Source organism: Rhamphochromis longiceps, linkage group LG10 (assembly GCF_057381845.1).
Source record: "Rhamphochromis longiceps isolate RC_006_pf linkage group LG10, R_longiceps_female_GT1.1, whole genome shotgun sequence".
NCBI lineage: Eukaryota > Metazoa > Chordata > Actinopteri > Cichliformes > Cichlidae > Rhamphochromis > Rhamphochromis longiceps.
The window spans coordinates 9,796,793-9,823,533 of record NC_140566.1 but is presented as its reverse complement, the minus strand read 5'-3'; the positions used below and the strand labels follow the sequence as shown (position 1 = coordinate 9,823,533).

The following is a 26,741-nucleotide window of genomic DNA, read 5'->3' as shown; positions in this document are numbered from 1 at the left end:
GTAGAACACATAATAACTTTAAATCTCTGTCATCTCAGCACACAGGTATCCTCTGCACTGTTTCTATTTGCCTGTTTTTAATGATAGCGATATTTCTTCTAAATGTCTTCTTAATATTATACTGCCAACATTGGAACTGCCACAAACGCAAACAGCTGTTCCTCTAAGCCACTTTTTGCTCTACTGAAACATGCCATTTTAACCCTTAGACCAAGAAGACTGTGTTACATGTTCCTAAAATGATTGTTTTATTTCACACAAGAAACCACTTTTAAATTATGAGCTGAACTCATTTTCTTTAATTCAACTTTTTAGCTGCATAAGATGATGTAGAATTAAACACACACTTTTTATCTGAGCCTCTGAGGTTACTCTAAAAAAAAAAAAAAAATGTTATAATGGGACTCTGAGATTTCTTTAACATCCTTCTTAATGTGTCACTCAAGTACTGTGATATAATTTTGAAAGGTTTATTTCATTGTTCAACAAAAACTTCAATAGAATATTGCATACTGTGGTAGTATACGGTCATACGGTTGCAGGATCTCAGGTTACAATTTTTAAAAGCCATATTTTAATCCCAAGGTAAAGGTACTGGTGCTCAAAATGTAAGCATTTGGATTCACTCAAGAAACCCGACCTTCTAAAGAAAGATGAGCTACTAACAATGTGATGGATCATTTTCTTTCGATGAACAATTTATGAATGTCCTGTTAATTTATTCTGCCTAGAAAGACTCGTGACTGGTTTTATGCTTGTGAACTTAGACGTGTATTATTATGTCTGACTGCTGTTCATCAGGCAAATGAATAAATTAAATGACACCAGTATAACTGCAGTCGTCTTTCTCTGTCAGTCTACTTTTTTTTTTTTGAAAGTGAGTTAAGAACTTGTTTGTCATTTCTGTCTCCTCTTGTCTGTAAAGAGGCTGCAGACCCTCACGCTGTAGCCTTTGGTCCAATGTTCACCAGGTACAACGGCAGAAAGCGTCTCTACTGCTCACATTAAGGTTTTCCAAACTCTTTTTGTCTCCAGCTAGTCATCAGTTATTGACAGTTCTTCGGTTCAAGCTGATCACATGATCTTGTTGATACACTGAGCAAACACCCTATTTTTTAAAAACGTGCAGTCTCCCCTTTCTCACTGGTCAATGGGTTATCTCATAAGATAAGTTCTAAATTCAGGGTTTTGAAATTCACCAGGTCACAATTTGCCGTTTCTCCTCCCTCTAGTGTTTGTGCTACCTGTGTGTCCACACAGCAATCCTGTTCATTGTGTCTGCCAGGTCCCAAGGTGAAGAGGCGAGAGTGTCTGACTCGGATAACGGCCGTCACTGGTGCGGCATCTCCATGATCCCAGCCACGCCCGCCGACGCCAGCGGAGATTCCAACACAGAGCCTGGAGCTACTGTCAAATCCCTCATTAAGTCCTTTGATACTGTTGGACAAAGTGAGCACGAGCACCCCAGCACACAGACACACACTTTCAGGGCATCCCATTACGCAGTGTAACTGTAGAGCAGAACAGCTGCTGAGAGGTCTATGAATATGTGGCTTTTCTCTGCAACTTGTGCGATTGGGCTGGACAGTCCTGGCTAAGCTGGCCTCAGACAGGTCGGAGGGTTTCCTTGTGTGTCTCAGTAAAATCAAAAATGACATGCTGGATATATCTTACTGATAGGAGGCATTTTCATTTAGAAACTTTAGTCATGCATTATGGAGATGGTGCCTCTTGTTTCATTTATTAAGCAGCTTGACATGAACATTATGTAGAGCTGCATACATTAGGACAGTTTTACTGGTTTTATTTAATCTTTCAACCAAGGCTATTCTTTTTTTCTTTTTCTTTTTGTATGAAACAAGCTAAACTTCAAAATAAATTGTTGGGGGAAATGTACCAAAACTGAGTAAAATATACTATTAATTTCTCAAATATCAAAAATGAAAAGAGGACTAGGAGTCCAACTGTTTAAAAAAAAAAAAAAAAAAAAAAGCGGACAGTGGGCTGTGACATTTGTTTAATCTTTGAAAAAGGTTATTCTTTGCTTCTATAAATGCAGGCTTTACAGAGCACTTTTGAACTCAATGGTTACATGACTTGGTGTTTCAGATGGGCCAGGTCACACGGTTCAAATGCATTCCTCCTCAAGAAGCCCACTGAGTGGGATCCCTGTGCGCACTGCACCTGCTGCTGCTGTATCCCCCATCCAGGTATACACCCTGTTTCCCTTTAAAATTCCCTTTAAATACAGACTTCCTGTGAGTGGAACTGTTTCAGATGACTGTTTCATTCTCTTTTTAGAGACACTCGCACATAAAGCCACTATCAAAGACACTGGAAAAAAGAATTAATCACGGAGAATTCTCCCATCCTCATGGTATGTAACACAGAAGGGATTTGGGCATGTTGTAATGGTATAAATTTGCTATCAAATATCCATACTTCCTTTAACTGTCACACAGGAACAAATGGTGGCTTTTAGGTCAACAGACTGACAGCCAAAGTCCACTATGAGTGTTCAATGAGCACTAAATGAATGGTATTAAAGACATGCAAACATCCGACTGCTGCCAGTTTGGTGGAAAATTTTATGATTTTTCTCCTTGGCAACCAAATGCTGTAAATTTTGTGCATGGCTCTTAAAATGTCAGCATCTACATTCAGTAGGTCTTCTTGCTCCATCTCTGAGGAGTCATTTGAAAAACACAGTGACTTTAGAATCACAGGATTACTTTAATTGGATAAGGGATTTTTTTTTTTAAATGTTTTATTGCAGTAAATCCAGATTATTTAGATTTTACTGCTCATTAGAATTCAAGTATTATTTTGTACACAGTGGGTACATCAGTAGTTTAGCAACATAGACACCTTGGAGGATAATGTGACTTTCCATAACTGCAGAACGCTAGAAGTCTTAAAGCAGAATACAATTAATTTCTATTTGTCCCATTGCCTTTCATGCCCTGCAACTGCACATGTGATTTGTCAAATGTACTTTATATTTTGATCCCTCCATTTCTAACTTTCTTTTCATTCTCCTGTGTGTTGTTTTAATTCCCACAGACAAATTGGCGAGCTGCAGGGAAGACCTGAAACCTAACAGCCTTATGAGGAAAAGCCCGTCACTGGAGTCTGTAATCAAAACCTCTGCCTCCCTCAGCAGCCGCACGCCATCCTTCAGCTACAACCGAGGAAGCAGCAAGCTCAGGTGAGTTTGTTTATTTATTTTTAAATAGCACTTCACTCTGAGACAAACCTGCTACTTTGAACTGGAGCTGGTAATTTAATCATACCTGAAAAAATTCTTCTTTTTTTTTTCTTTTTTTTTAAGCTTAGGAGGAGCTAACATATTTGACTATGATTTCACCACATGAAAACTACATGTCTGGATTTGTTCTGGGTTTATGCTTCCCAATACTGTGACAAAGCAAAAATGTGAATAAGTTGATCTCTCACTGAAGCTTTAAAGCTGATTTTGTTTTTAAAGAAGGCCATTGCTGTGATGGCAAATCTTCACAAGCAGTTAACAAAACAAAGTTTATTTATTTTTAAATGTAGCTTTAAAATAGGCTGCATGACTCTAAAACTGGTGGTGGTTACAGATATAATGGGTGCTGTTGTATTTCTGCTTTTTAAACTTGCATACTCCCTCTTGATATCACTAGTTAAAGCTTTCTCTGTTAGTTTCCCAAATTTTATGTCCAGCATTCCTGTTTGGACACCGATGGCCTGCACACAGTAGATGGAGTGTTGGCTTATCAGAATGGGAAGAGAGGCAAATGGTGAACAAACATGTTTTTATACTCTTCTTGCTAGTGATCGTTTTCATGCACGGACAGCTCATGTCTGTGTACACTCGTGATTGCATCTGATGTAAATGGTGGCAACTTCGAAACAGCAAAGTTAGTTAAAGCAATGAAATAAATGGTAAATGGCCTGTATTTGTTTAGCACTTTTACTAGTCCCTAAGGACCCCAAAGTGCTTTACACAACCAGTTATCCAGCCATTCACACACATATTCACACACTGGTGATGGCAAGCTACATTGTAGCCACAGCCGCCCTGGGGCGCACTGACAGAGGCGAAATACTTGGCCAGCACACTGGACAACACCTTTAGCTTCAGTCAGCATACAGTTGACATTAATAAACAGCACTCATTGTTTATGTTGAAACTCAGAAACCTGTCAGTCCAGCCTCTCCACATCCTTGTCTGCTGTCATGACTGTTCAGCTCTCTGCACTTTGCACACAGCTGTATTTTTACAGTATTGTTTGTGCTACCAAGAATAAATTTTCCACACAGATAATTGGCCTTCCTTTTCCCTAGTGCAGTCTATCTTTTCTTACCATCTATTCACTCTTGACATTATTAATGTAAATGTGTGTGAAGGAGTTGTAGACTTTCTGGAAGAGGAGATTAGGGGGCTGTCTCCTTCCATATTTGGTATTTTAAAGGCTCATGATAAAGCTGCTGTATCACTGATGATAAATGCAGATACTCTCCGCACTGCAATATATGTTTGGATAGCATCTTGCTCCTTCTGGCATTATGGTGCCTCAAACGGAGAAATAATGAATTCAGCAGCAGAGCAGCGATGACGTGTGAAATATTTACTATGCTCACAGCAATGACCATGTCTCATGGTCTTCCCATGGCCTCAGCTCCAGCACAAACCCTTGGGAGAAGCCCCTTTGAATAATACTGCAGATAGGCATTTATCCAATCTGTTGGACAATTTTGGGGGATTTTAGAGAAATGCATTGAGTGTACTGTTTGCCAATATTTGATGGATGAAAAGTAAAACAGATGCCACTAAAAAAAACTTTGCTAAAGGTTTACATCCCAACACTTAAAGTCAGAGTGGGTGCTGGATTCACGCCAAAGTAATCTTGAGCCAACTCTTAACTCCAACACAAATGCACAAGCAAACCAAAGAAGCTTCAGTCTTGTAATGATAATTCGAAGCCCTGGAATTCAGAAGGGAGTTTTCAAACAGGGAACATTTGGAAAAGCTATGTAGGAATTTTATTTTTAAAGAGAGCATTAAGAGTTTGTTTTTGTTTTTTTAAAAAGGGTTTATTCAAATTTTTCAGGACTGAAATGGATCTAGTTTTTCAATAATGGTATGTTGTGCAGGTCATTGTACACTGTGATCATGGAGGCAGGCTCATTTTTAGCTCTAAAGTTAATATTTATGAGCCCATTATGTTATTTAAAGATGGCCAACCTTTGTAACCTTCCTGAACTAAAACACCAAAGTCTAAAGAAGAAGAAAAAGAGGAATGGAAGTTTTTAGCTTCCGAAAGCATGCATGTGAGAAATCAGAAATAAGTTGTGTGTTATTAGATCAGGACCACTTGAATTACCTTTTATATAGAAATTTTGGGGGGACTTAAATAATTGAACAAAGCCTTTTGCTGTGATCATCATATGCACTCAAGTTTGCATGGTTACTTATCCCCTCGATGACTTACTGCAAACTTGCTCCCCCCTTCCACCCAAAAAATCTCTCTATGTGATTGTGGTTCGTGTTTCCCTTGTGACAGTGTGGAAAGAAAGGACCCCTTGGCTGCACTGGCGCGGGAGTACGGAGGATCTAAGAGAAATGCTCTACTGAAGTGGTGCCAGAAGAAAACAGAAGGCTATCCGGTAGGGATCACAGGCCGGAGACCTCTCTCAGACACAAGACGAGCCCCACTCACTTTCACACCCTGCTCTTTTCTGCATCTTTGTCTGACTGTTTCATTTGAGTGTTTCACTCGTCCGGTTCTTATTTAAAGGCGAGATGACAGCCCCCCCACCCCCGTCCCCCCTTTCATATTACATGTATGCAGTATTGGTTAGTCTGCCCTCAGGTTCGGTAGCTATTTCTTTTCTTTTTTTTGTTTTATTTTCCTGCCATGAGTGATGTGCCGGACTGTAATGGCACATTACTCCTCCTGTCATCTCAGTGGGGATATGAAATCGCTGTGGCACAGCAGTAATGGAAGCAATGAAGCAAAGCACCCAGTCTTACAGACACACTGGATTTATACCTGTATGTATTTTCACAGCCTGCACTGTTTTTATGCTTGCCCATTCATTTTTTTTTTTTTTTTTATGTTGTTGTGCTCCCAGCGGCTTTAACTGGTTCCAGGAAGCCCTAGTGCTAACACGCTCCCTTAATACCTAGTTTAAGGAGCCTATTAACCCCAGTGGGATTAGAGATTTACCTCTGTAATCACTGTGTTTGTGTGCCAGTATGCTAAAGCTATACAGGGGGACTGGCTGCAGCCTCCAAAAAAGCAATTCTTTTATCACTCTCAGCCTTCTGATAGGAATTACAGTTACAGATGTAACTGACTGTGCGTCTCTGGGGTTTGGGGGTGAGTCTAATAGCACGTAACTCTGGCTTAACCAAGTATGAGAAAGCACAGGTGATAATAACTGCTAAAAATAAACCCAGCTGTCACAGTGATAAATAGTGAATTATTGGATGAGCTGTCAGATCAATAGTTCTATTTCACAAGGACAGTGGTGCTCAGTGAACTTTGATTCCCCCACCCAACCCCACCCCACCCCACACTGCCTCTTCTTTTCTTATGAGAACTGGTGCTTGACGGCCTCATGGTGCGTATGTTGGTGAAACACGCTCAGCAGATCTTCTTGTGATGGAAACAGCTGACTTAATGAGATAAAACTGACAATCTGTCTGATAAAATGCTGCTCCTGAACACAGGCTGCCCGGCTCAAATTGTTTAGACTGTTTTGACATCTTCGGGCAGTGGGGAGCATGTTTAAAGACGCTCTCTTGTAGCATTCGTTGATGCCACAGTTTTCTCGCTCATTGGAAAAAAAGGAGTTTCCTGGAAATCTTTTAACACGGCGATTAAAAATCGAAACAAAACCACTGGGCTGCGTCTTCAGGAAGTTTACTCTCTGCTGCGCCCACACACTGATAACATAACAATGTCACTACCTCTCAATGGCTGTAGTTTGATCTAGGGAGACACTTGTTACTTGGTACAGACAATGTACCAAGTAATAAGTGTCTTTAGCTGTCACACGAATAATATTTCCCTCTTAAATATTCTCGTGAAGAACAATAAACTAAACTGCAAATCTTAATTCAGTTCAGTACAACATTAATACCCCTTAATAGAGCCTCATTCCTACTGGTGTGGATTTAACTATGGGATCTTATGATCTGCTCTCACAGAGGGCTTAGCAACACCGTGTGATTATTTGCAAGTATCAGGAATGCATTAAGAAGATTTGGCTGCTAGGTGTGTTTCAGTCTGTGGCATAGGGTTAGAGCTGTGGTCCCTTCGTGCCTTTGCATATTCTCCATGTGCGACATGCGCGTGGCCTGTAATCCGGTTTAGTACTGGACCATTAGTTAGGCAGTTCGCCTTAAAAATGTTTACTTTGAGAACCAGTGCGACTACTTCCGTAAAGTAGAGACATGAGGTAATTCCTGTTTGCACATCTCATCAATATTTGTTAACTTGTACCAATCTTTTTTTTTAGTTTTTGATTTAAATGAGAAAAAAAATACTTTTGTTTTTCTTATGCAACAATCAAATGAGAAAAAAGAGAAGCAGATGACTTTAACACTATCTTATCTCTGATGTTAAGTTGAGTCATTAGGATTTAAAGGAGGATCTCTCTAAAAGGGTGATCCGCTGTTATTTGCCCTTTTCCTTCTTCTTGGCACTAGGGCTGCCACGATTTGTCGACTAGTCACGATTACGTCGACTATCAAAATCGTCGACGACTGATTTAATAGTCGACGCGTCGTTTGAAACTTTGTACGATCACAAAAGACGCAGGAATAAGTGGCAGGATTCAAGAGTGTAATAACGGACTGAAACAGAAGATGGCAGCATTGCATGTACAAGGATGTCAGCTACCGTTAAACCCCGAAGAAGAAGAAGAAGAAGAAGCAGCTGTGTCCCAGAATTCATAGCGCGGCCCAGCGCAGTTTCCAACAATGGCGGCAGCTAGTTAGTTTTAATGTTACTCTTATTATTCTTTCTGGGTCACAAAATAAACGTTTAACATATTTTCAGGCGAGAATGTAGCTGTGTAAACCTCAAATATCTGCTCAGTTTATCAGGACACCACATATTTTCAAAAGCGCTCCGACGTTTTCGGAGACATCTGTTACCCACTAGCTCGTTAGCGAGCCGGGGGCTAGGCTCACTAGCGCCGTGAGAACACCGGACTCCCCGCAAATCGTTTTCAAACCCACCGCCGTCTTTCGCTACTCAGGTTAAATATATATGAGTCACTTAGATAACTTAAAATGTTATTGTTTGGCTTTTTTTTTTTAGTATTTTATTTGTTCCTGAGTAAATCAGTTTGTCTGAGATTAAAGTTATAGTTTTTACACAGCTGAATAAACGTCAAGCAGACAACTGATTATCAGAAGTGTGAGATGCTCAAGAATATACTCCAGTGTCCTGTTATATTTTAGATAGCAAGGAGTTTATTAAACTTCACCGAAACAATCTGCAAATTTCATTAAAATTTAATAAACTATCATCTTGTCTTTATTTTTAGTTAGCACAGACCTTAAACACTTAAAGCTGTAAGCTAATGATAGTTATATAAGAGCAGATGCTGCTGGTGCAATAAGCTGTAGTTTTACGTCTAATGGATGATGATCTGATTAGTCGACTAATCGCAAAAATAATCGGTGACTAGTCGACTATCAAAATAATCGTTTGTGGCAGCCCTACTTGGCACTGCACCCACAGAGATTTCTGCTTTCATGGATGCATGCATATGTCCTGCATCTTTGGTGTTACATACTGCATAGGGCATCACTTATAGCCACCGTGGTGAGTAAACTGCACCACAGCATGTAACCCATGTGACTAAGTCCTGTGGTGGGCAGAGAAAATTTTATTGCCATAGGATGCATTGAGCTTCATACGTCTGATGAAAGGTCAGGCTGCTTCGGCCCCCGATTACAGGCCCAGTGTCTGAGAGACACTGACTAACATGTCACACCGTGTGCACCTCCAGGATGGAAAACTGAACCAAGGGACCAGAAAAAACACAGCATTCAGGTGTCTCTCTGTCATGCTCGTGTTGTGCTCTGATAAAGGTTAGTGAGGTTTAGTGTCATTAATACATCCACACACACTTTGCAGTCCCTCTCCTCCCTGCTGTGGACTAAGGTCAAAGAGGTAATCCCTCAACACTAATTGGCTCTTTAGTATAGCGTCAGCAAGTTGTAATTTGTCCTCGGCCTCTTCGGGCTACATAATTAATGGTCAGTTTGAAGAGGTGGCTTTCACTGTGCACCCTTCGCTTTCTATTGCCCCTCTGGTTTGGAGTGGCAGAGTCAGGAAACAAGCTCCTATATCACGCTCATCTGCCACTGCAGAGCCAGAAAAGCTGCTGTGCGAGTCTGAGACAAAACTCATGGGTGGGTCAGCCCCCGTGCAAGTTGTTATTACAGTCCTATTGTTGGCAGACGTTTTGGTCAAACAGCAGTCTAATTAAAGGGAAAGAGAAAGTAGGAGCTTTTGTAAGCATGCTGAGCAATTATTTGATGCTTTATAGCTCCTGAGGGCACAATAAGTCTGCGATTGTGGCCGAGCACAAAGCCTTTGCAAGACAGCAGTACTCACAGTTGTCTGTCTGCTAAAACAGCTTCATCTCACCTTCCAGCTTGTTTCACATATGTTTGGGTTCTGTACATGTATGCTTTAATTTATATAGATGCTGTAGAAAACAGTGAGTTATCATAATCTAAGTGTCTTAATGTACTTGATGATGATTCGCTGTTGTCAGCTTGTTTCTTGGGTGGGGTTCTGGACAGACCGTAATGGTTAATACACTTCATGGGGGGGGGGAAAAAAGGGAAACACTGCAAATTACATGCATGTAAACACGCAAGTACTGAGTACAATAGCTGTGCTATCACCATGGAGAAGCAGTCTTGCACCCCTTAGGGAGAATGTGATGTGAGAAGGGGTGCATTTATCCACCAGCTGCTTCCAAACCCAAGTAACATAGAGTATCCTCAGAGTAGCTGAAAACCCGGCCTGCATTAGAACTCTCAAGGGAGGATGAGGTGTGAGCCCAGGCAGACGCTGTCACACCTAAAATGTCAGATTCTGGGAAGCTCAGATCAATCAGAGAAGACCTTAAGCTCGCTCTGATTGACTCTGCCCTGTGGGAGAGAGTAAAGAGGCCTCTCACAGGAAATTAGTATTCACAAGAGATCCTGTCCACGTCAGTGCTGGACTGGACACAGACTTGAAACACAAGACTGCTTTTATATAACTTGTGTTGCACTGGTTTTCAAGGCAGCTTGTTAGATCAGACTCAAAGGTGCAGGTTGTTGTGCCGGAACAACTTTGCCTGAAACTCGCTGCTTTGTGCTTAATATGTGTGTGGGATTTTTTTTTTCCGCCCCTGTGCTCTGACTCAGAGTTTTTACATCGATAAAGTGCAGATTGCTCCTGAACAACAAACAGACCACAAAAATCACACAACGAACTGGACAATTTACATATCTAGAAATGATTCATTCATTTTACAGTGGCTTGCAAAAGTATTCGGCCCCCTTGAACTTTCCACATTTTGTCACATTACAGCCACAAACATGAATCAATTTTATTGGAATTCCACATGAAAGACCAACACAAAGTGATGTACACATGAGAAGTGGAACCAAAATCATACATGATTCCAAACATTTTTTACAAATAAATAACTGCAAAGTGGGGTGTGTGTAATTATTCAGCCCCCTGAGTCAATACTTTGTAGAACCACCTTTTTCTGCAATTACAGCTGCCAGTCTTTTAGGGTATGTCTCTACCAGCTTTGCACATGTTGAGACTGAAATCCTTGCCCATTCTTCTTTACAAAACAGCTCCAGCTCAGTCAGAGTACATGGACAGCGTTTGTGAACAGCAGTTTTCAGATCTCGCCACAGATTCTCGATTGGATTTAGACACCAGACAGGTCAGAGATAAAGTTATTGAGAAATTTAAAGCAGACTTAGGCTACAAAAAGATTTCCCAAGCCTTGAACATCCCACGGAGCACTGGTCAAGCGATCATTCAGAAATGGAAGGAGTATGGCACAACTGTAAACCTACCAAGACAAGGCCGTCCACCTAAACTCACAGGCCGAACAAGGAGAGCGCAGCTCAGAAATGCAGCCAAGAGGCCCATGGTGACTCTGGACGAGCTGCAGAGATCTACAGCTCAGGTTGGGGGAATCTGTCCATAGGACAACTATTAGTCGTGCACTGGTCAGAGTTGATGGGAAGATGGATGGAGCCAAATACAGGGCAATCTTGGAAGAAAACCTCTTGGAGTCTGCAAAAGACTTGAGACTGGGGCAGCGGTTCACCTTCCAGCATGACAACAACCCTAAACATAAAGCCCGGGCAACAATGGAACGGTTTAAAACAAAACATATCCATGTGTTAGAACGGCCCAGTCAAAGTCCAGATCTAAATCCAATCGAGAATCTGTGGCGAGATCTGAAAACTGCTGTTCACAAACACTGTCCATGTAATCTGACAGAGCTGGAGCTGTTTTGTAAAGAAGAATGGGCAAGGATTTCAGTCTGTAGATGTGCAAAGCTGGTAGAGACAGACCCTAAAAGACTGGCAGCTGTAATTGCAGCAAAAGGTGGTTCTACAAAGTATTGAGTCAGGGGGCTGAATAATTACGCACACCCCATTTTGCAGTTATTTATTTGTAAAAAATGTTTGGAATCATGTATGATTTTGGTTCCACTTCTCACGTGTACACCACTTTGTATTTGTCTTTCACGTGGAATTCCAATAAAATTGATTCGTGTTTGTGGCTGTAATGTGACAAAATGTGGAAAGGCGCCACCTCTCTGGGGACATCTCAGGCCCTCCAAGGTTTGGAGGCCTATCTCCCCCTACCACCACTTCCCCTGCCAGTGGCGGACTCCCTCAGGTGTCGGTGCGTTGGTGGTTCTTTGTGTCCGGGGGTGGGCGTCCAGGTACACACCGGCTCACTCCTTGGCGGCCGCTTATCGGGGCCTGGAGCCTGGGGCTCACTCGGGCCACTTCGGAGGTGGGGTGCCCCCGGCCTCTCGGCCTGGGGCTCGGTCACTCAGGCACGGCTGGCTGCCGGCGGAGCTCACGGGCGCGTCACTGCAACTCCCCCTGGCTTCTGCTCCGCGGCTGCTGAGTGAGCCCTCATCTGGGACTCTCCTCAGCTCTTTCTGGGACAGTGGCGCGGCTGCCCCTCTGTTGGTCTTCCTTGGTCTCTTGTGTTCTGGGGGCCTCTGGATGTCTGGAGTTTTGATCTCCTCCATACCTGCTTCATGCCCTGGAGGACAGGGCTGTGGCTCCCCACACCCTCTAGCAGATCATTACATGAAGGAACCTTTTAAAAAAACAAGCGCATCCATGCTCACAGGTGTACACATGGGTGATCACACCCACAAACTACACCCTTTTTGGCTCCTACCTCAAAGCACACTGTTCTGTTGATCTTATGTGCTGCACAATAATGTTTAATCTTTAGTATTTACTGTCATATTCCAATATATCATTGTGATGCTGTTTATTCTATTACTCTTGTTCTCTTCTGCTTGTTTTCTTTTTTCTTTCTCAGCAGGTGATCCAGGTGATTGATATATGCATTTTTTATTTCTTTTTTTTTTCTTCTTCTGCTCATTCTGTTGGTTTTTGTTTTTTGCCCTTCTCCCCCGTCCCTCTTCTCAGCTGTTTCTCTTTCCCTCTTTCTTTCTCCCCTTCTTTCCTCCAGTCAAGTCTGTCCCGTATTCAGTAAGTGAAAATAAAATAAACAATAAAAGGTGAATCAAATGGACCATTATGGCAAGGCTGGGATGGTCAATTTGGTAAAGTAAATCCGTTGGGCATCTTTCTTTGCCTTTAGACAACAATTCTGATGGCAAAAGAGCCAAACGGGACAGGCCAAAAAAAAAAAAAAAAGACAAAATGTGGAAAGTTCAAGGGGGCGAATACTTTTGCAAGTCACTGTATATTTGGTTATTTTGGTCTCATGTCATTGTGTCAGAACTTTTGAAAGCTTTTTTTCACCTAATTTGGCAAAACCATCTTGTGGCATTGAAGAGTAAGATGTTTACTTGTAGCCTTTTTTGGCCACGTTCAGTAAGCAAAAAAAGCCTTTCTTGAACATTTGTATATTTATCAGGCTCTTTGATGTCTTAATTTAGGACAACTCCGGACACTTTTTAAGCTTTTTTTCCCCCCTCAATTAACCATAGAAGCCAAACAAAAATAAATGCGTTGTTTGTTTGAGATGGAAACAATGACCAAAGGGCTGTGAACATTAGGCCCTGACAGAGCACAGCTTATCCGGCCTTGTCTGGGAACTCACACACATGCAGAAAACCATTGAAAGACAGGAATGGACCCCCCAGGAGAGTGTGGAATGAAGGTCAGACATCGGGGAGGGGAAGAGGATAGGAGTAGACATTACTAAGTTCTATAAATGGAGGATTAACTGTACCTGTGGGGTGAGATCGTGATTGTAAAATAACAAATTACAGGTGATTAGACAGGATTTGTCCGGAATATTTTAGTACATGTGTTTTCTTATAAATGATATAATATTGAGGCTGTCTGGGTTGAAGTGCATTAAAACAAATGCATATTGAGTAGCTTTTAGCATCTGGTGTGTGTGAAAAGAGTTAAGTGCTTGTGCTAAGTGCCTATTGTGGATTCATGTGCCTTGTTGTCAGTGTAGAGCTAGGTATTCTCAGCATAACAATTAAAGGACTTGATGAGATGTCAAATTAAAGGGTCACTGTGGCATATTGATGAATAAGTTTTATTTATTTTTATTGGTTTTAATCAGGTAAGAAGACAGAGCGGAAATATCCGCAGGTTCAAAGGCAAGCATTAGTTCTTTAAGGTTTAGGGTCCACATGGAGTGACAAATAAGTAAATCATTGCACTGTGATCAAAGTAATTAATTAGAAGGATAATTTTATCACAGACTATCAATATCATAGACTGAATAATCTCACCAAGAACCCAGCATCCATGGATGATGATGTTCGTTTCTGGGCTAAATCTGGTCACGCTGTCAGGAAAAAAAAGTCACTTTATGTCTAAATTTAGTAAGTGACAATTGGCCACAACAAACTGATCTTCTCTCAGTTTTCTGTTAATTAGAAGTCTAAAAGGTGCCTGTATAGTATGTAGCTATCAAGACTAAAATCTGCTTACATTTGATAGGAGACTAGATAACTATTCATCATGATCAGATTCAACTCCAACATACTAGAGCGCACGGCACAGCACGGTGGTGCAATGGTAGGCAAAAACAGTTTGGGTTTGAATCTGCTGCTCATCTGACAAGTTTTTTGAGCAGTAATGGTGGAGATGATATTTCTCTTTTTAAAGCAAATTTAGAAGTACAGGGATGCCTTTTCACCATGCACACCATGTTTTTTCAAGCTTTTCCTTGTTGGGATTGGTAACACTGTGTTTACAGCTAAGTTAGAGGTGTGCTGTTTTTAGTCTAAACTGCATAGCAACTGGCAGCTTACACTGCATTACATTATATCTATTTGCAGGTGGCTCACAATAGACAGAACGGTTGTGAATTGTGGCTTCGATTCACCTGTGTGCCTTCTTTGACATTCTGTTGCGCTCCCTGCTCTTTATCCCCATACAGAAAAGCCTAATGCAATCAACAAGCTGAGTCTGTGGAGAACTCCTGTGATTGCTTACTTTATCTCCATGGTCCCACCTGCCTGGGATCAGTGCTCAAAACTATGTTTCATTACGAGATTTATTAAGATTTTCTCCTTCTCACTTCCTTCTATGTCTTTTCTTTCATGTATTTGATGTGAAATGTCAGAAAATAACCCTCCAGCCTGATATTTCCTACTTGGGGTTTTGACAAACTGTGTGTTTGATATGTACTGTAATTCAGTTTATCTGCCATAGCATAGGTTTACTTGCCGTACTTGCATTTACACCATGTCTGAAATCAGAGTATCAGCTGCCATGACAGCATTACAGCAGTGTGCTATCATCCTTATGTGGCACCAGGAGCACACACCCTTTCCTTTTGTTTCTGCGGTGTTAATCACCGTCTGTGTGCGCTTCAGCCAGCCAGCTTGTGTGGTTGGTTTACAGCAGGAAGGACGTGTCATCCAGGATGGATGTGACATGTCCTTGACCTTTTAATGTCCACCACAGCTAAAGCTACTCAAAGGCCTTAAATGGTTATTAGATTTTTGTTTTGTTTATTGACAGGAAAATAATCTTCACTGATTGATTTTATGACCGTGTTTGTTTTTTTTTGAAAATGAAATTATGTTTTGCAGAATTTCAGTTTTATAACTTTAACTGTTCTGTTGTCTGTTTGATGACAACAGAACAGATTTTTAAAATGCTGTTTGTGCTCTTTTAGAAGGAGCAGAATGTTATAGGCTATTCAAACATTCATAAGAGTAAATGTTTGCGTGGCATGGCTCTCTGGGGATTTTGTCACCATGTTTTAGCTATTAATGCTATTAATATTTGCATCCAATATGTGTGGATGTCTTTTCTCTCTCCCTGCTTCTCTCTCATACTCTTTTTCTCTGAGCCCTAAAATGTGGCGGTTCTGCCTTTTGTGCAGAACGAGACACTTCCTGTCGCTTGATGCTGTGTTTGCTTTTCTGATCCGGCTCCCAGAGAGCTGTTGTTGTCCACTGCTGGTTTAGCATTCATGCCTGTCCCTCTCTTTCCACCCTGAACGAACTCCAGCACCCACCCTGAACTCAGACATACCTGTACCACCAGCTCTGGGCTGGGTCAAAATGTCAGTCTCCCTATCCAGCCACACTCCCTCACACATGTCACACATGCGAATCTGCCCTTTGCAGTTTTTTCTTATCAACTTATTTGTCACTGTCCATCTTTGTCCTGGAGTCTGACTGTGCGTGTCTTTGTATGTTTGCACATACAGTAGGATGGACACACACACACACACACTGTGATTAGTGCTGCTGCTGAGCCAGCTACGAGAGGGAATGGGGAGCTGTGAGAGGAATGTGATCTGACATGACTGCACAGGTCTGGCCTTCACATGGAACAGGCTCATAGCTGACAGATGAAAAAAGGGCCGGTGCAGCTTCGCTTTCGGTGTCAGTTTATGAACATGTCACTGTATATTAATAATAGTTATTGAGGGTTGTCAAGGGGCTATAATATATATATATATAATGACAGGAACTTCCTTTAAAATTTCTTGCATCATGTGTTTATTGCTTTCCTTGAATGTGAACAAAGCCTGAACTCAGGACTTCCTGCTCCTTCAGAACTCATTGTGACCACAGATGTTTTGCAGCTTGGCTTGATGACTCAAACAAAAACACACTTTCATTCTCCATTAATAGTGTGATAAATATTCATTGTGCAAATTTTAGCGTCTGTGCACACACATACCACCTGAAGTTATTAGTACTCCTCAAGTTGAACTATGTTTTCAGAGGCAACATCAAACAACACCCAAAAACCAATGTTTGGTTTTTTTTAAGCAGTATCTACTAGGGATGGGTATTGATAAGATTTTAACGATTCCGATTCCATTTTCGATTCTGTTTAACGATTCGATTCCTTATCGATTCTCTTATCGATTCTTTTTTTTTTTTTTAAAAGGAGAACACTAAGGTCGATTAGCTTAGAACTGTGTTTTATATCTTCTCTTTGAACAAGATAGAAATTTAGGAGTAACATGGCCTTACAAACCCAACAGTGAGATCTTAAGAGATCCAGCCTACGGCTCTTCAATGGGGTGTCACAGGGTCCCCAGGAAAAAAAATGTATATGTAAAATAATAAAATAAATATTCTCCTGTAGCAATAACAAAGTTTAACATAAATTATTCTGTAGCAATTACACAAGAATATCCAGTAATGTCCTGCCTACAATTAAACACATTCACTTACCAAAGTGAAATCGGGGGCATGTGCTGTGGCAAATGGGTGCAAGCCTTTGACCACAAACTTAGACACTGCTCGGTGACATTCGTCTATCCTGGCCTGAAAGGAGACGCTGCCGGTAGACTGCAGCGACAACTGCCAGCATCTGAGCCAGCCAGACTCTGTCTCTCTCATCATGGTTATCTAAATGCAACGCACAGTAATAGCAGGTTTTGTAATAAGGTAAATCGCGCTAACATAATATGCAATGCTAATTGATTAGTTACCTGCAGTATTAACGGGAGAGGACGTGGAAACGCTACCGCTGCTGCTGGGTTGAGCTTCGCTAGTCCGGAGCGGATCAAAAACACGACATTCGTTGAAAGCAATCGCGTGTTTTTTGAGCAAATGCTTTTGCATGTTCATAGTGTTTCCTCCCTTTGATGAAATCTCTACTTTGCAAGTATTGCACGTTGCCCTGTTGTCATCCTTTCTCATAAAGTGTAACCAAACTTTTGAGCGTTTGTGCCGCTCAGGCGCCGTGTTTCCTACTGGGTAAAAGACGCTACTCAACGTGATGACGTCATTCGGGGCGACTGGAATCGATAAGGGAATCGTTTTTAAAAGTGGCAAACGATTCCAAGGAATTGAAACAGTGGGAACCGGTTCTCAACAAGAACCGGTTTTCGATACCCATCCCTAGTATCTACAGACCACTGCTCTCTCCTTATCCATCCTGGCTGATCTTTATCTAATTTTGCATTTTATTCTAGTACCTGCGGTCTATTCAAATTGCATAGGCAGTAGTCACAGTCCAGCACTATGCAATGCAACTGACATTAGCTAGAGAACACCAGAACTAGCCACCACTGGCAGGCCATTATCCTCACAGATAAAAGCAGGTTTACGCTGATCATATGTTAAAGCATCTGGTGACACTGTATGCAACACCATCCGGCATGACGGGTTTGGCATTGGGTTATTGATAGAGGGCCGCACAGACTTCTGTGCGCTAGCCAACACTACCCATTTTCAGACATTACGCTGGTACAGTGAGCTTTGTGTTCCTCCTAGCACATGACACTGTCTGGCCTCATTTGATCAGAATGTGTAGGCACTTCTGGGATGACCAAGGCATTGATGCCAATGACTGGCCCTCACATTCCACAGAGATGAGTCCAATTGAGAACCTCTGGAACTTTATGTATTGCTGTATCTGATACCGCCAGATTGTGCCAGAGAATGTCCAGGAGCCCCCCGATGCTCTGATCCTCCCGGACTCCATCCATACTCTCTTCTGCAGAATCCCCATATGTTGGGAGGTCTTATATTAAAACATTAGGGCGATACGCACTGCTGAGCCACATTATGACACAAATTGGATCAGCTTGTTTGGTTGACCAGCTCTCATGTTTTTATATTTGGGAGTTTTATGTTTTCTCGAGTTACAAAATGACAGTGCACATGGATGGGCATTGACACCAAGCCTCTTAAGCTTAAGATTAAGCCTCACGACTGAAATCCAAAACATTACTTAAACTTGAAATTAAGGTTTAGGTTAAACTTTGAAAACTTTAAATGATCTACAAAAAAGAGCACAGATTAAAGATTTCTAACTTTTACAGGGACTAAAAGTCACACAAAGACAGTTCTACATGAAGACACTATATTTCTGCTTATCTTTTTCTTGCTTTTCTGAGAAAAGCAATTTCAATCATTGTCACATGTAATTTGGAGGAGCTGTTCCAAGAAAGCAGCAACATGCAAACTGCCTGCTCTGCACAGCCACATCATGCAGACACACACACATGCATTCAGTGACTGTAACCATACAGCTGTCCCCTTTTCAAAACAGTAACTTTATAATTGCATGCTTGTGAGGCCTTTAGGGGGCATCTGTAAAGTGTAACTATAAAAGCATGGCTCAAGCTCTTCTGCGCTGGTTTAGCTATTCTCACTTTCGTAGCAATTAAATAGCATCATATACCACAGTAGATATGTGTAAATGTCACAGCCACATCACAACACAGCATAGCACCACTTCTTCCTTCTCTTATCATTGGTTTAGCCTCTCACCCTGAAACTGCAGCTGGTTTTAAGTTGAGCTAACCTCTAACGCCAAAGTAGACGAGTGAACAACTGTCAACATTTCTTAGAAACTCAGAGGATATTGATTACTGCAGTGACTTAGAGTTGTGATTTTGAATTTCTGTCCTCAGGACCCAGAGTTGTTGTTTTTCTATCCCATCAGGTAGTTAATTACATTCACCTGGCGTCACATGTATGGATCAGTCGCTGATTCGATTTGTAGAATGAAAATCAGCAGCCCTCAGGCCCCGGGGCAAGGATTGATGACCACCGGCTTAGAGCAACAGTAAACAAATACATGTCACATCTTTAGCATCTCCCTGGAGCTAATGCTGTGTTTACAGACGCACTGATGTACCCAAAAAGATCTTTAATGCAGTTCTTATCCCAAACACTGTCTATTCCTCTCTATCGATCAAACTGCATTTTTATGGCACGTTCTGTACAGGACAATGCAGTTCAATGTGCTTAATTGTGACTGGGAGATATAAAATAAAACTGTGTTTGGGGTGGCTGTAGCTCAGGTGGAAGAGCGGATCAGGCATTAACCAGAAGGTCGGTGGTTCGATCCCAGGCTGCTCCAGTCTGCATGCCAAATATCCTTGGGCAAGATACTAACCCCATGTTGCTCTCCGATGCATCCATCGGAGTGTGAATGTGTGTGAATGTTAGATACTTAGCACTTAAGCTTAGAAGTGCTTGTGTGAATGGGTGTGACTGGGTGAATGAATCAGCTGTATAAAGCGCTTTGAGTGCTCGGACAGAGTAGAAAAGCGCTATATAAGAACCAGTCCATTTACCATTTAAACATTATTATGTGAAGTAAAGAGTTCAAAACAAAACTTTATCAAGAGACTGTGTTATAATGATAATTATCATCACTGTGGCACAATACCACAATACCATTAAAATATGTTTTATATTGCATCACCACAAATATGATCCATCCAAATACATTATCCCATATGTATATACTGCACTAACTCTTGCCTATGACAGCTTCTTACTCCATGTCCACTTTTTTCTGTCATTTGTAATTATCTTTGCATTTCTGTCTTGCGTACTCCAGTTTTAATATAAACTGACCCTAATGTTCCCTTTGGTGTCTCAATAGAAGTAGTAAACATGCTTGAAGTAAGATTTCTCAGATCACAGTGCCCTTTATAGTTCATTGTCCCACCTATTTTCCTAACCACCTAGCCACTCCGGGGGTGAGGTAGTGGTTTTGTAACCTAGCCCAGCTGTTACTGGGTGAGAGGTGGGAGTACATCATGGACAGGTCGACAGTCCATAACAAGGATGGTTAATTGTTTCATACTTCATGACCAGATAATGGAAAACTAATGACAGTCCCATTATCCTTATCTGTGCTTTCTATTAAAGCACAGATAAGGGGCGACCGTGGCTCAGGGGGTTGGGAAGCGCATCTGTAACCGGAAGGTTGCCGGTTCAATCCCCGTACTCTCTGGTCGTTGTGTCCTTGGGCAAGACACTTCACCTACCGCCTGCTGGTGTTGGCCAGAGGGGCTGATGGCGCGATATGGCAGCCTCGCTTCTGTCAGTCTGCCCCAGGGCAGCTGTGGCTACAACCGTAGCTTGCCTCCGCCAGTGTGTGAATGCGAGAGTAAATGAATAGTGGCATTGTAAAGCGCTTTGGGTGCCTTGAAAAGCGCTATATAAATCCAATCTATTATTCCATCCATCCATCCATTCGCTTCCGCTTATCCTTTTCAGGGTCGCGGGGGGCGCTGGAGCCTATCCCAGCTGTCATAGGGCGAGAGGCGGGGTACACCCTGGCCAGATCGCCAGTCTGTCGCAGGGCCAACACACAGGGACAGACAAACATTCGCGCTCACATTCACTCAGACATTCACACCTAATGGCAATTTGGATTTTCCAATTAACCTATCCCCTCAAGCTGCATGTCTTTGGACGGCACGGTGGTTAGCACTGTTGCTGCACAGCAAGAAGATCCTGAGTTCAATTCCAACATCAGGCCGAGGTCTTTCTGTGTGGAGTTTGCATGTTCTCCCCGTGTTTGCGTGGGTTCCCTCCGGGTACTCTGGCTTCCTCCCAATCCATTATTATTATTATTATTATTATTATTACATACAACTAGAATATACAATGCTATGTGAATCTAATAGTTCTTAGATTCATATTGTAGCTTTCATTTTGCATGTTACCATCTAAAACAAAATGTTTAGGACTCTTAGATTATTTCCACCTTAATAGGATGAATCCAGATCAAAGCAGTGTAAATTTCCCCGGTTTCGTATAATATATGGGAGGAATCTAACACACGTACCCATGACTCACGAGGGCCTCCCTTGCTGTGAGCTCTGTTCCCAAAGCGTATGAGAGGGATGAAACAGGAAGACTGTAAATAACTTATCTGTTATACAGAGAGTCTGCACCCTCCAAACAATGGCCCAGAGGAAGTGTGTCCTCCGAGCTCCTCTCCTGTTATCATACTCTGAATATGCTGTATGCTCCGTGCACGAGGTGATGATGCTCTGAGAATCACATAACTAAAACCAAACAAACTGGACGTGCTGCTATGCATGTCCTTCATGCAGAGGAGATCAGAGATCATTGTTGTTTTGAAGTGATTCAAGAAAGAAGATCCTCCTAATATCAATGACTGGACTCTTCTGCTGTTCTGCGTCTTTCAAATTTGATTAAATTTTAATTATTTTTCCTTTGATTTTATGACCTAATGGATTTCTTTTTCACTGCATGGTGATGTTGTCAAGAGGCTGTTAGTGCTTCTACCTGAATTATTAGCACTTTATGCTGATTATCATTATTTTTATTGAAATTATGTTGCTCTAATTAATTTTTTTAAATTTCTTTTACTTTTTTTTTTCTTTTTTTCCTTGTGCCTTCAGAATATCGATGTGACCAACTTCAGCAGCAGTTGGAATGATGGCCTGGCTTTCTGTGCCCTATTGCACACATATCTGCCTGCCCACATCCCTTACCACGAACTCATCAGTCAAGATAAGGTAGAAAAATACAGGAACGCCTAGCACACATGCAATCACGCAAACACGTACACACACACACAGTGGCTCACCAGCAGTTAATCAGAACCGCCTAAACAACGAAACCCATTGGAAATTTATATATTGCATTTATAAGTTATAAGTATTTATAAAACAGATGCAGATGTACATTATCAATTGTATTTACAGGGAGTGCAGAATTATTAGGCAAATGAGTATTTTGTCCACATCATCCTCTTCATGCATGTTGTCTTACTCCAAGCTGTATAGGCTCGAAAGCCTACTACCAATTAAGCATATTAGGTGATGTGCATCTCTGTAATGAGAAGGGGTGTGGTCTAATGAGATCAACACCCTATATCAGGTGTGCATAATTATTAGGCAACTTCCTTTCCTTTGGCAAAATGGGTCAAAAGAAGGACTTGACGGGCTCAGAAAAGTTAAAAATAGTGAGATATCTTGCAGAGGGATGCAGCAGTCTCAAAATTGCAAAGCTTCTGAAGCGTGATCATCGAACAATCAAGCGTTTCATTCAAAATAGTCAACAGGGTCGCAAGAAGCGTGTGGAAAAACCAAGGCGCAAAATAACTGCCCATGAACTGAGAAAAGTCTAGCGTGCAGCTGCCAAGATGCCACTTGCCACCAGTTTGGCCATATTTCAGAGCTGCAACATCACTGGAGTGCCCAAAAGCACAAGGTGTGCAATACTCAGAGACATGGCCAAGGTAAGAAAGGCTGAAAGACGACCACCACTGAACAAGACACACAAGCTGAAACGTCAAGACTGGGCCAAGAAATATCTCAAGACTGGTTTTTCTAAGGTTTTATGGACTGATGAAATGAGAGTGAGTCTTGATGGGCCAGATGGATGGGCCCGTGGCTGGATTGGTAAAGGGCAGAGAGCTCCAGTCCGACTCAGACGCCAGCAAGGTGGAGGTGGAGTACTGGTTTGGGCTGGTATCATCCTTTTCGGGTTGAGGATGGAGTCAAGCTCAACTCCCAGTCCTACTGCCAGTTTCTGGAAGACACCTTCTTCAAGCAGTGGTACAGGAAGAAGTCTGCATCCTTCAAGAAAAACATGATTTTCATGCAGGACAATGCTCCATCACACGCGTCCAAGTACTCCACAGCGTGGCTGGCAAGAAAGGGTATAAAAGAAGAAAAACTAATAACATGGCCTCCTTGTTCACCTGATCTGAACCCCATTGAGAACCTGTGGTCCATCATCAAATGTGAGATTTACAAGGAGGGAAAACAGTACACCTCTCTGAACAGTGTCTGGGAGGCTGTGGTTGCTGCTGCACACAATGTTGATGGTGAACAGATCAAAACACTGACAGGATCCATGGATGGCAGGCTTTTGAGTGTCCTTGCAAAGAAAGGTGGCTATATTGGTCGCTGATTTGTTTTTGTTTTGTTTTTGAATGTCAGAAATGTATATTTGTGAATGTGGAGATGTTATATTGGTTTCACTGGTAAAAAAAAATAATTGAAATGGGTATATATTTGTTTTTTGTTAAGTTGCCTAATAATTATGCACAGTAATAGTCACCTGCACACACAGATATCCCCCTAAAATAGCTAAAACTAAAAACTACTTCCAAAAACATTCAGCTTTGATATTAATGAGATTTTTGGGTTCATTGAGAACATGGTTGTTGTTCAATAATAAAATTATTCCTCAAAAATACAACTTGCCTAATAATTCTGCACTCCCTGTATAGTACTGTGCAAAACCCCTAGTTTCTTCACGTTTTGCTTCCATCGAGCCAGACTTTCATGTGATTTTTAAAGTGGTCTTGAACAATAGTTCTCTGGGCTTTTTCAAGGTCTTCTGAACCTTTTCTTTGGAAATTTTTTGGACTGCTTTTTTTATTCATATGTTCCGCTGTGCGTCCTTAAAGGTCAAGCACATAAGAAGCAACACCTGAAAGTCATGTCCTTAAGAATCAGAAAAAGAATCCAGCAAAGATCTCGCACAGAGATGCTTCTGCCCCCATTAGTTTGTCCATCAAATTAGACAAGAGCTGAACTGGTGATTGAAATTTTAGGTTCAAACCAGGAGAGAGTTATAGCAATGAGTGAGCAAGTGAGCAAATTAATGTATAAATGTAAATTTATTAGATTACTTCAATTAGTAAATTGCTGTTTTTTGACACTTTTAATCCTTAATGCCACATTTGGTTCTTTGTTTATCAGTCATGTTAACTCATGTTTGGAGCAGTACTTACGCGAGGCTGAATTCACACTGTTCTCTGTGAGGAGCACTGACTGGTCATCAGCAGATGAGCTGATGTCAGGGCCCAGAACATGTAGAGCATGCTCTTTAAGCTGTTTTAACCTTCAAACAGCTTAAACAGGTTCTGCATATCTGCAAGGTACTTTGCAAACTGCCTCCACCCTGGCACCTACATTCATATTATACCTGACTTGATATATCTGACTATCAGTGTCATATCTGTTGTCACTGATGCCTGCTGTCTTCTGTGATACTTCTTCCCACCAGTGGCTTTCCATGTATGTTAAACAGAAGATCATACGGCCTGATATCACTCACTGCAGATCAGAAAAATCTTTTGACTGTTGTGGTCCTGACTAAAGTACCTTCTATTAGGTGGTCTATCGGGTAAAGTTGGTCTCTAATACTTTTAGTGTCACTGGAGTCTTCACGTCATCAGATCTTTGTCTTCTCCATGCACCTTGGAAGTGGGTGCCAGAAAAAAAATGTTGCTAAAGTATGTTTTATGACATCATTGCTGTTTTAAAAGAATTGCAGTTTTTATTTTCCTCTTTTTTTCCATTGCAAACTAGGTTACTTTGCTATCCAAAGTTTGGACACGCTTGTCACTTCTAAATACGTGACCTGTCTAATTTAATGGGGTTTTTTTAATAGCAGAGAGAAATAAGATAAGCCTGGAAATAGGGCTGGGCCATATCATACCGTTCACGGTAATACCAGTATAATGTTGGGCAACGATAAGAAAATGAAATATCGCGATAGAATATGGGTAAGTGCCTTTGTTTTCATACTCACATGGCGGAAAAAGCATGGCGGCGACAGAGAATTAGAAGCGCGAAAGCGGATCGTTGAATGAAACTGATGAATTGGTTTGTAAAATGCTGCAACTTCAGTGGTGTGGAACTCGTTTAGCTTTCGTCCGTCAGATACACAACAAAGCACTATTTTTTGTAGAGCACGCTAGCGGGCTGTCGTTATTACCGCGTTTTTTTTGAAAATATGGAAAATACTAAAAATCAATCCTTTGATTTTTCTGAAAATCGACGGTGCCCCTTATGTATGAATTCTGGTTGTGTTTACTGACCTCGAAACAATTTTATGTGGTACACGGCACTCGAAAATCTGTCAAATGTTTCAGTACGACTTTGCTAAGCTAAAAACCTGCATCGCTTGATGGAGCATTACGGCTATCGTAGACAGTAGCCTTGCGGAGTGATACGTACTGTCTCTGTATCTATGAAGCGCCGTAAGGCGACTTATGTTGTGATTTGGCACTATATAAATAAAATTGAATTGAATTGAACGTAATATTACCGTATTGTGTGTATAACCTCTTTTTAAGTTTTGTGGATGTTATACATGGTTATGGATATGTCGGACAATCAATTTCCACTGCAAATGCTTTTTGGTTAAACTGTCAGCAAGGAATTTGCATTTGCACTGTTAATTTTTTTATATTATATAACTTTAATGCACATAAAAAAAACAGCTGCTTGTTTAAGTGAAGATACATTGATGTTTTATTTGGTTTTTGTAGTTGCTGTTGTAAAGTATTTTGTCTAGTCAGTTATATCGTTATCGCAAATTTTCAAATGTGTATATCGTGATAAATATTTTTGGTCATATCGCCCTGCTCTACCTGGAAATATACTGATCTTGACTTATTTATATATTTATCTTTATTGCCTGTTTTACTATTTTAGGAGCTGCTCCATTATTAATTTTTTTATATGTGAAATGATTTAATATTGTCTTATATGGTATTCCAATGTTTAATGCAATCAGGGTCATTTTTCTTATTCTTAGGATGAATTCTCTCTCACAGTGATCACTGGGTCATAACCCACACAAGCTAATACACACATATTTGAGCAAATTTCTGGTTTCATGTCAGCTTGTACGCTGGAGTAAACTCACATGTAGAGAAATGTGCATACTGTTGGAGGTTACTGCAGCACTCTCTGACTAAATGCTGAAAAAAAATTTCCACCTACATAAGATTAAGTGACAGACAGATATTTTGACGTATATCTGTCTGTCTTCTCTGAATTCCAACTCAAATTCAGAGAAGCCGCTTGTAATTTTTTTTGTTTTTGTTTGATGAACTCACTCTGCCTGCTTTCATCTTTTTCTTCTTCAGTCTCAGGATGAATGTTCTCTCTGATTAAGGCTGCAGGGCAAAGCGCACGTTCAACCTGACAACTCAGTCTCCAGAAGTGCACATAAAGCTCCAACATCTTGTTTGAGTAGAATGTCAGCCATAAAAATGATCAACCTCTGATGTGTTCATGTGAAAGATCACCAGGAGGACGATAACAGCCCTGTAATACTCTGATGCTATTTTGCAGGAGAGATTTTTTCCATCATTAACTTGCATATTACCGACTTCCTGTACATATATGTTTAGGTTTTATAGCACTGCCACATTGTTCATTTTGCAGTAAGAGACAGCCTCAGTATGAATTATGAATGTAGCCATTTCTGTAGTCTAAGTGATTTGGAGC

At 41.2% G+C, this 26,741-nt stretch overlaps 1 protein-coding gene across 5 annotated transcripts in view; it reads left to right on the top strand.

Annotated features, from left to right (window-relative positions):
- Positions 1 to 26,741, top strand: part of specc1 (sperm antigen with calponin homology and coiled-coil domains 1) — an 80,169-nt gene that overhangs the window by 46,995 nt on the left and 6,433 nt on the right. For 3 of the 5 annotated variants that reach the window (XM_085420091.1, XM_085420092.1, XM_085420093.1), the window contains exons 8-13: positions 1,286 to 1,449; positions 2,110 to 2,210; positions 2,302 to 2,377; positions 3,064 to 3,208; positions 5,550 to 5,652; positions 21,882 to 21,998. In XM_085420091.1, the coding sequence (XP_085276217.1) occupies positions 1,286 to 1,449; positions 2,110 to 2,210; positions 2,302 to 2,377; positions 3,064 to 3,208; positions 5,550 to 5,652; positions 21,882 to 21,998 (706 nt within the window). The remainder of the gene's footprint in view (positions 1 to 1,285; positions 1,450 to 2,109; positions 2,211 to 2,301; positions 2,378 to 3,063; positions 3,209 to 5,549; positions 5,653 to 21,881; positions 21,999 to 26,741) is intronic. The other 2 variants (XM_085420094.1, XM_085420095.1) reach the window with 1 other exon arrangement.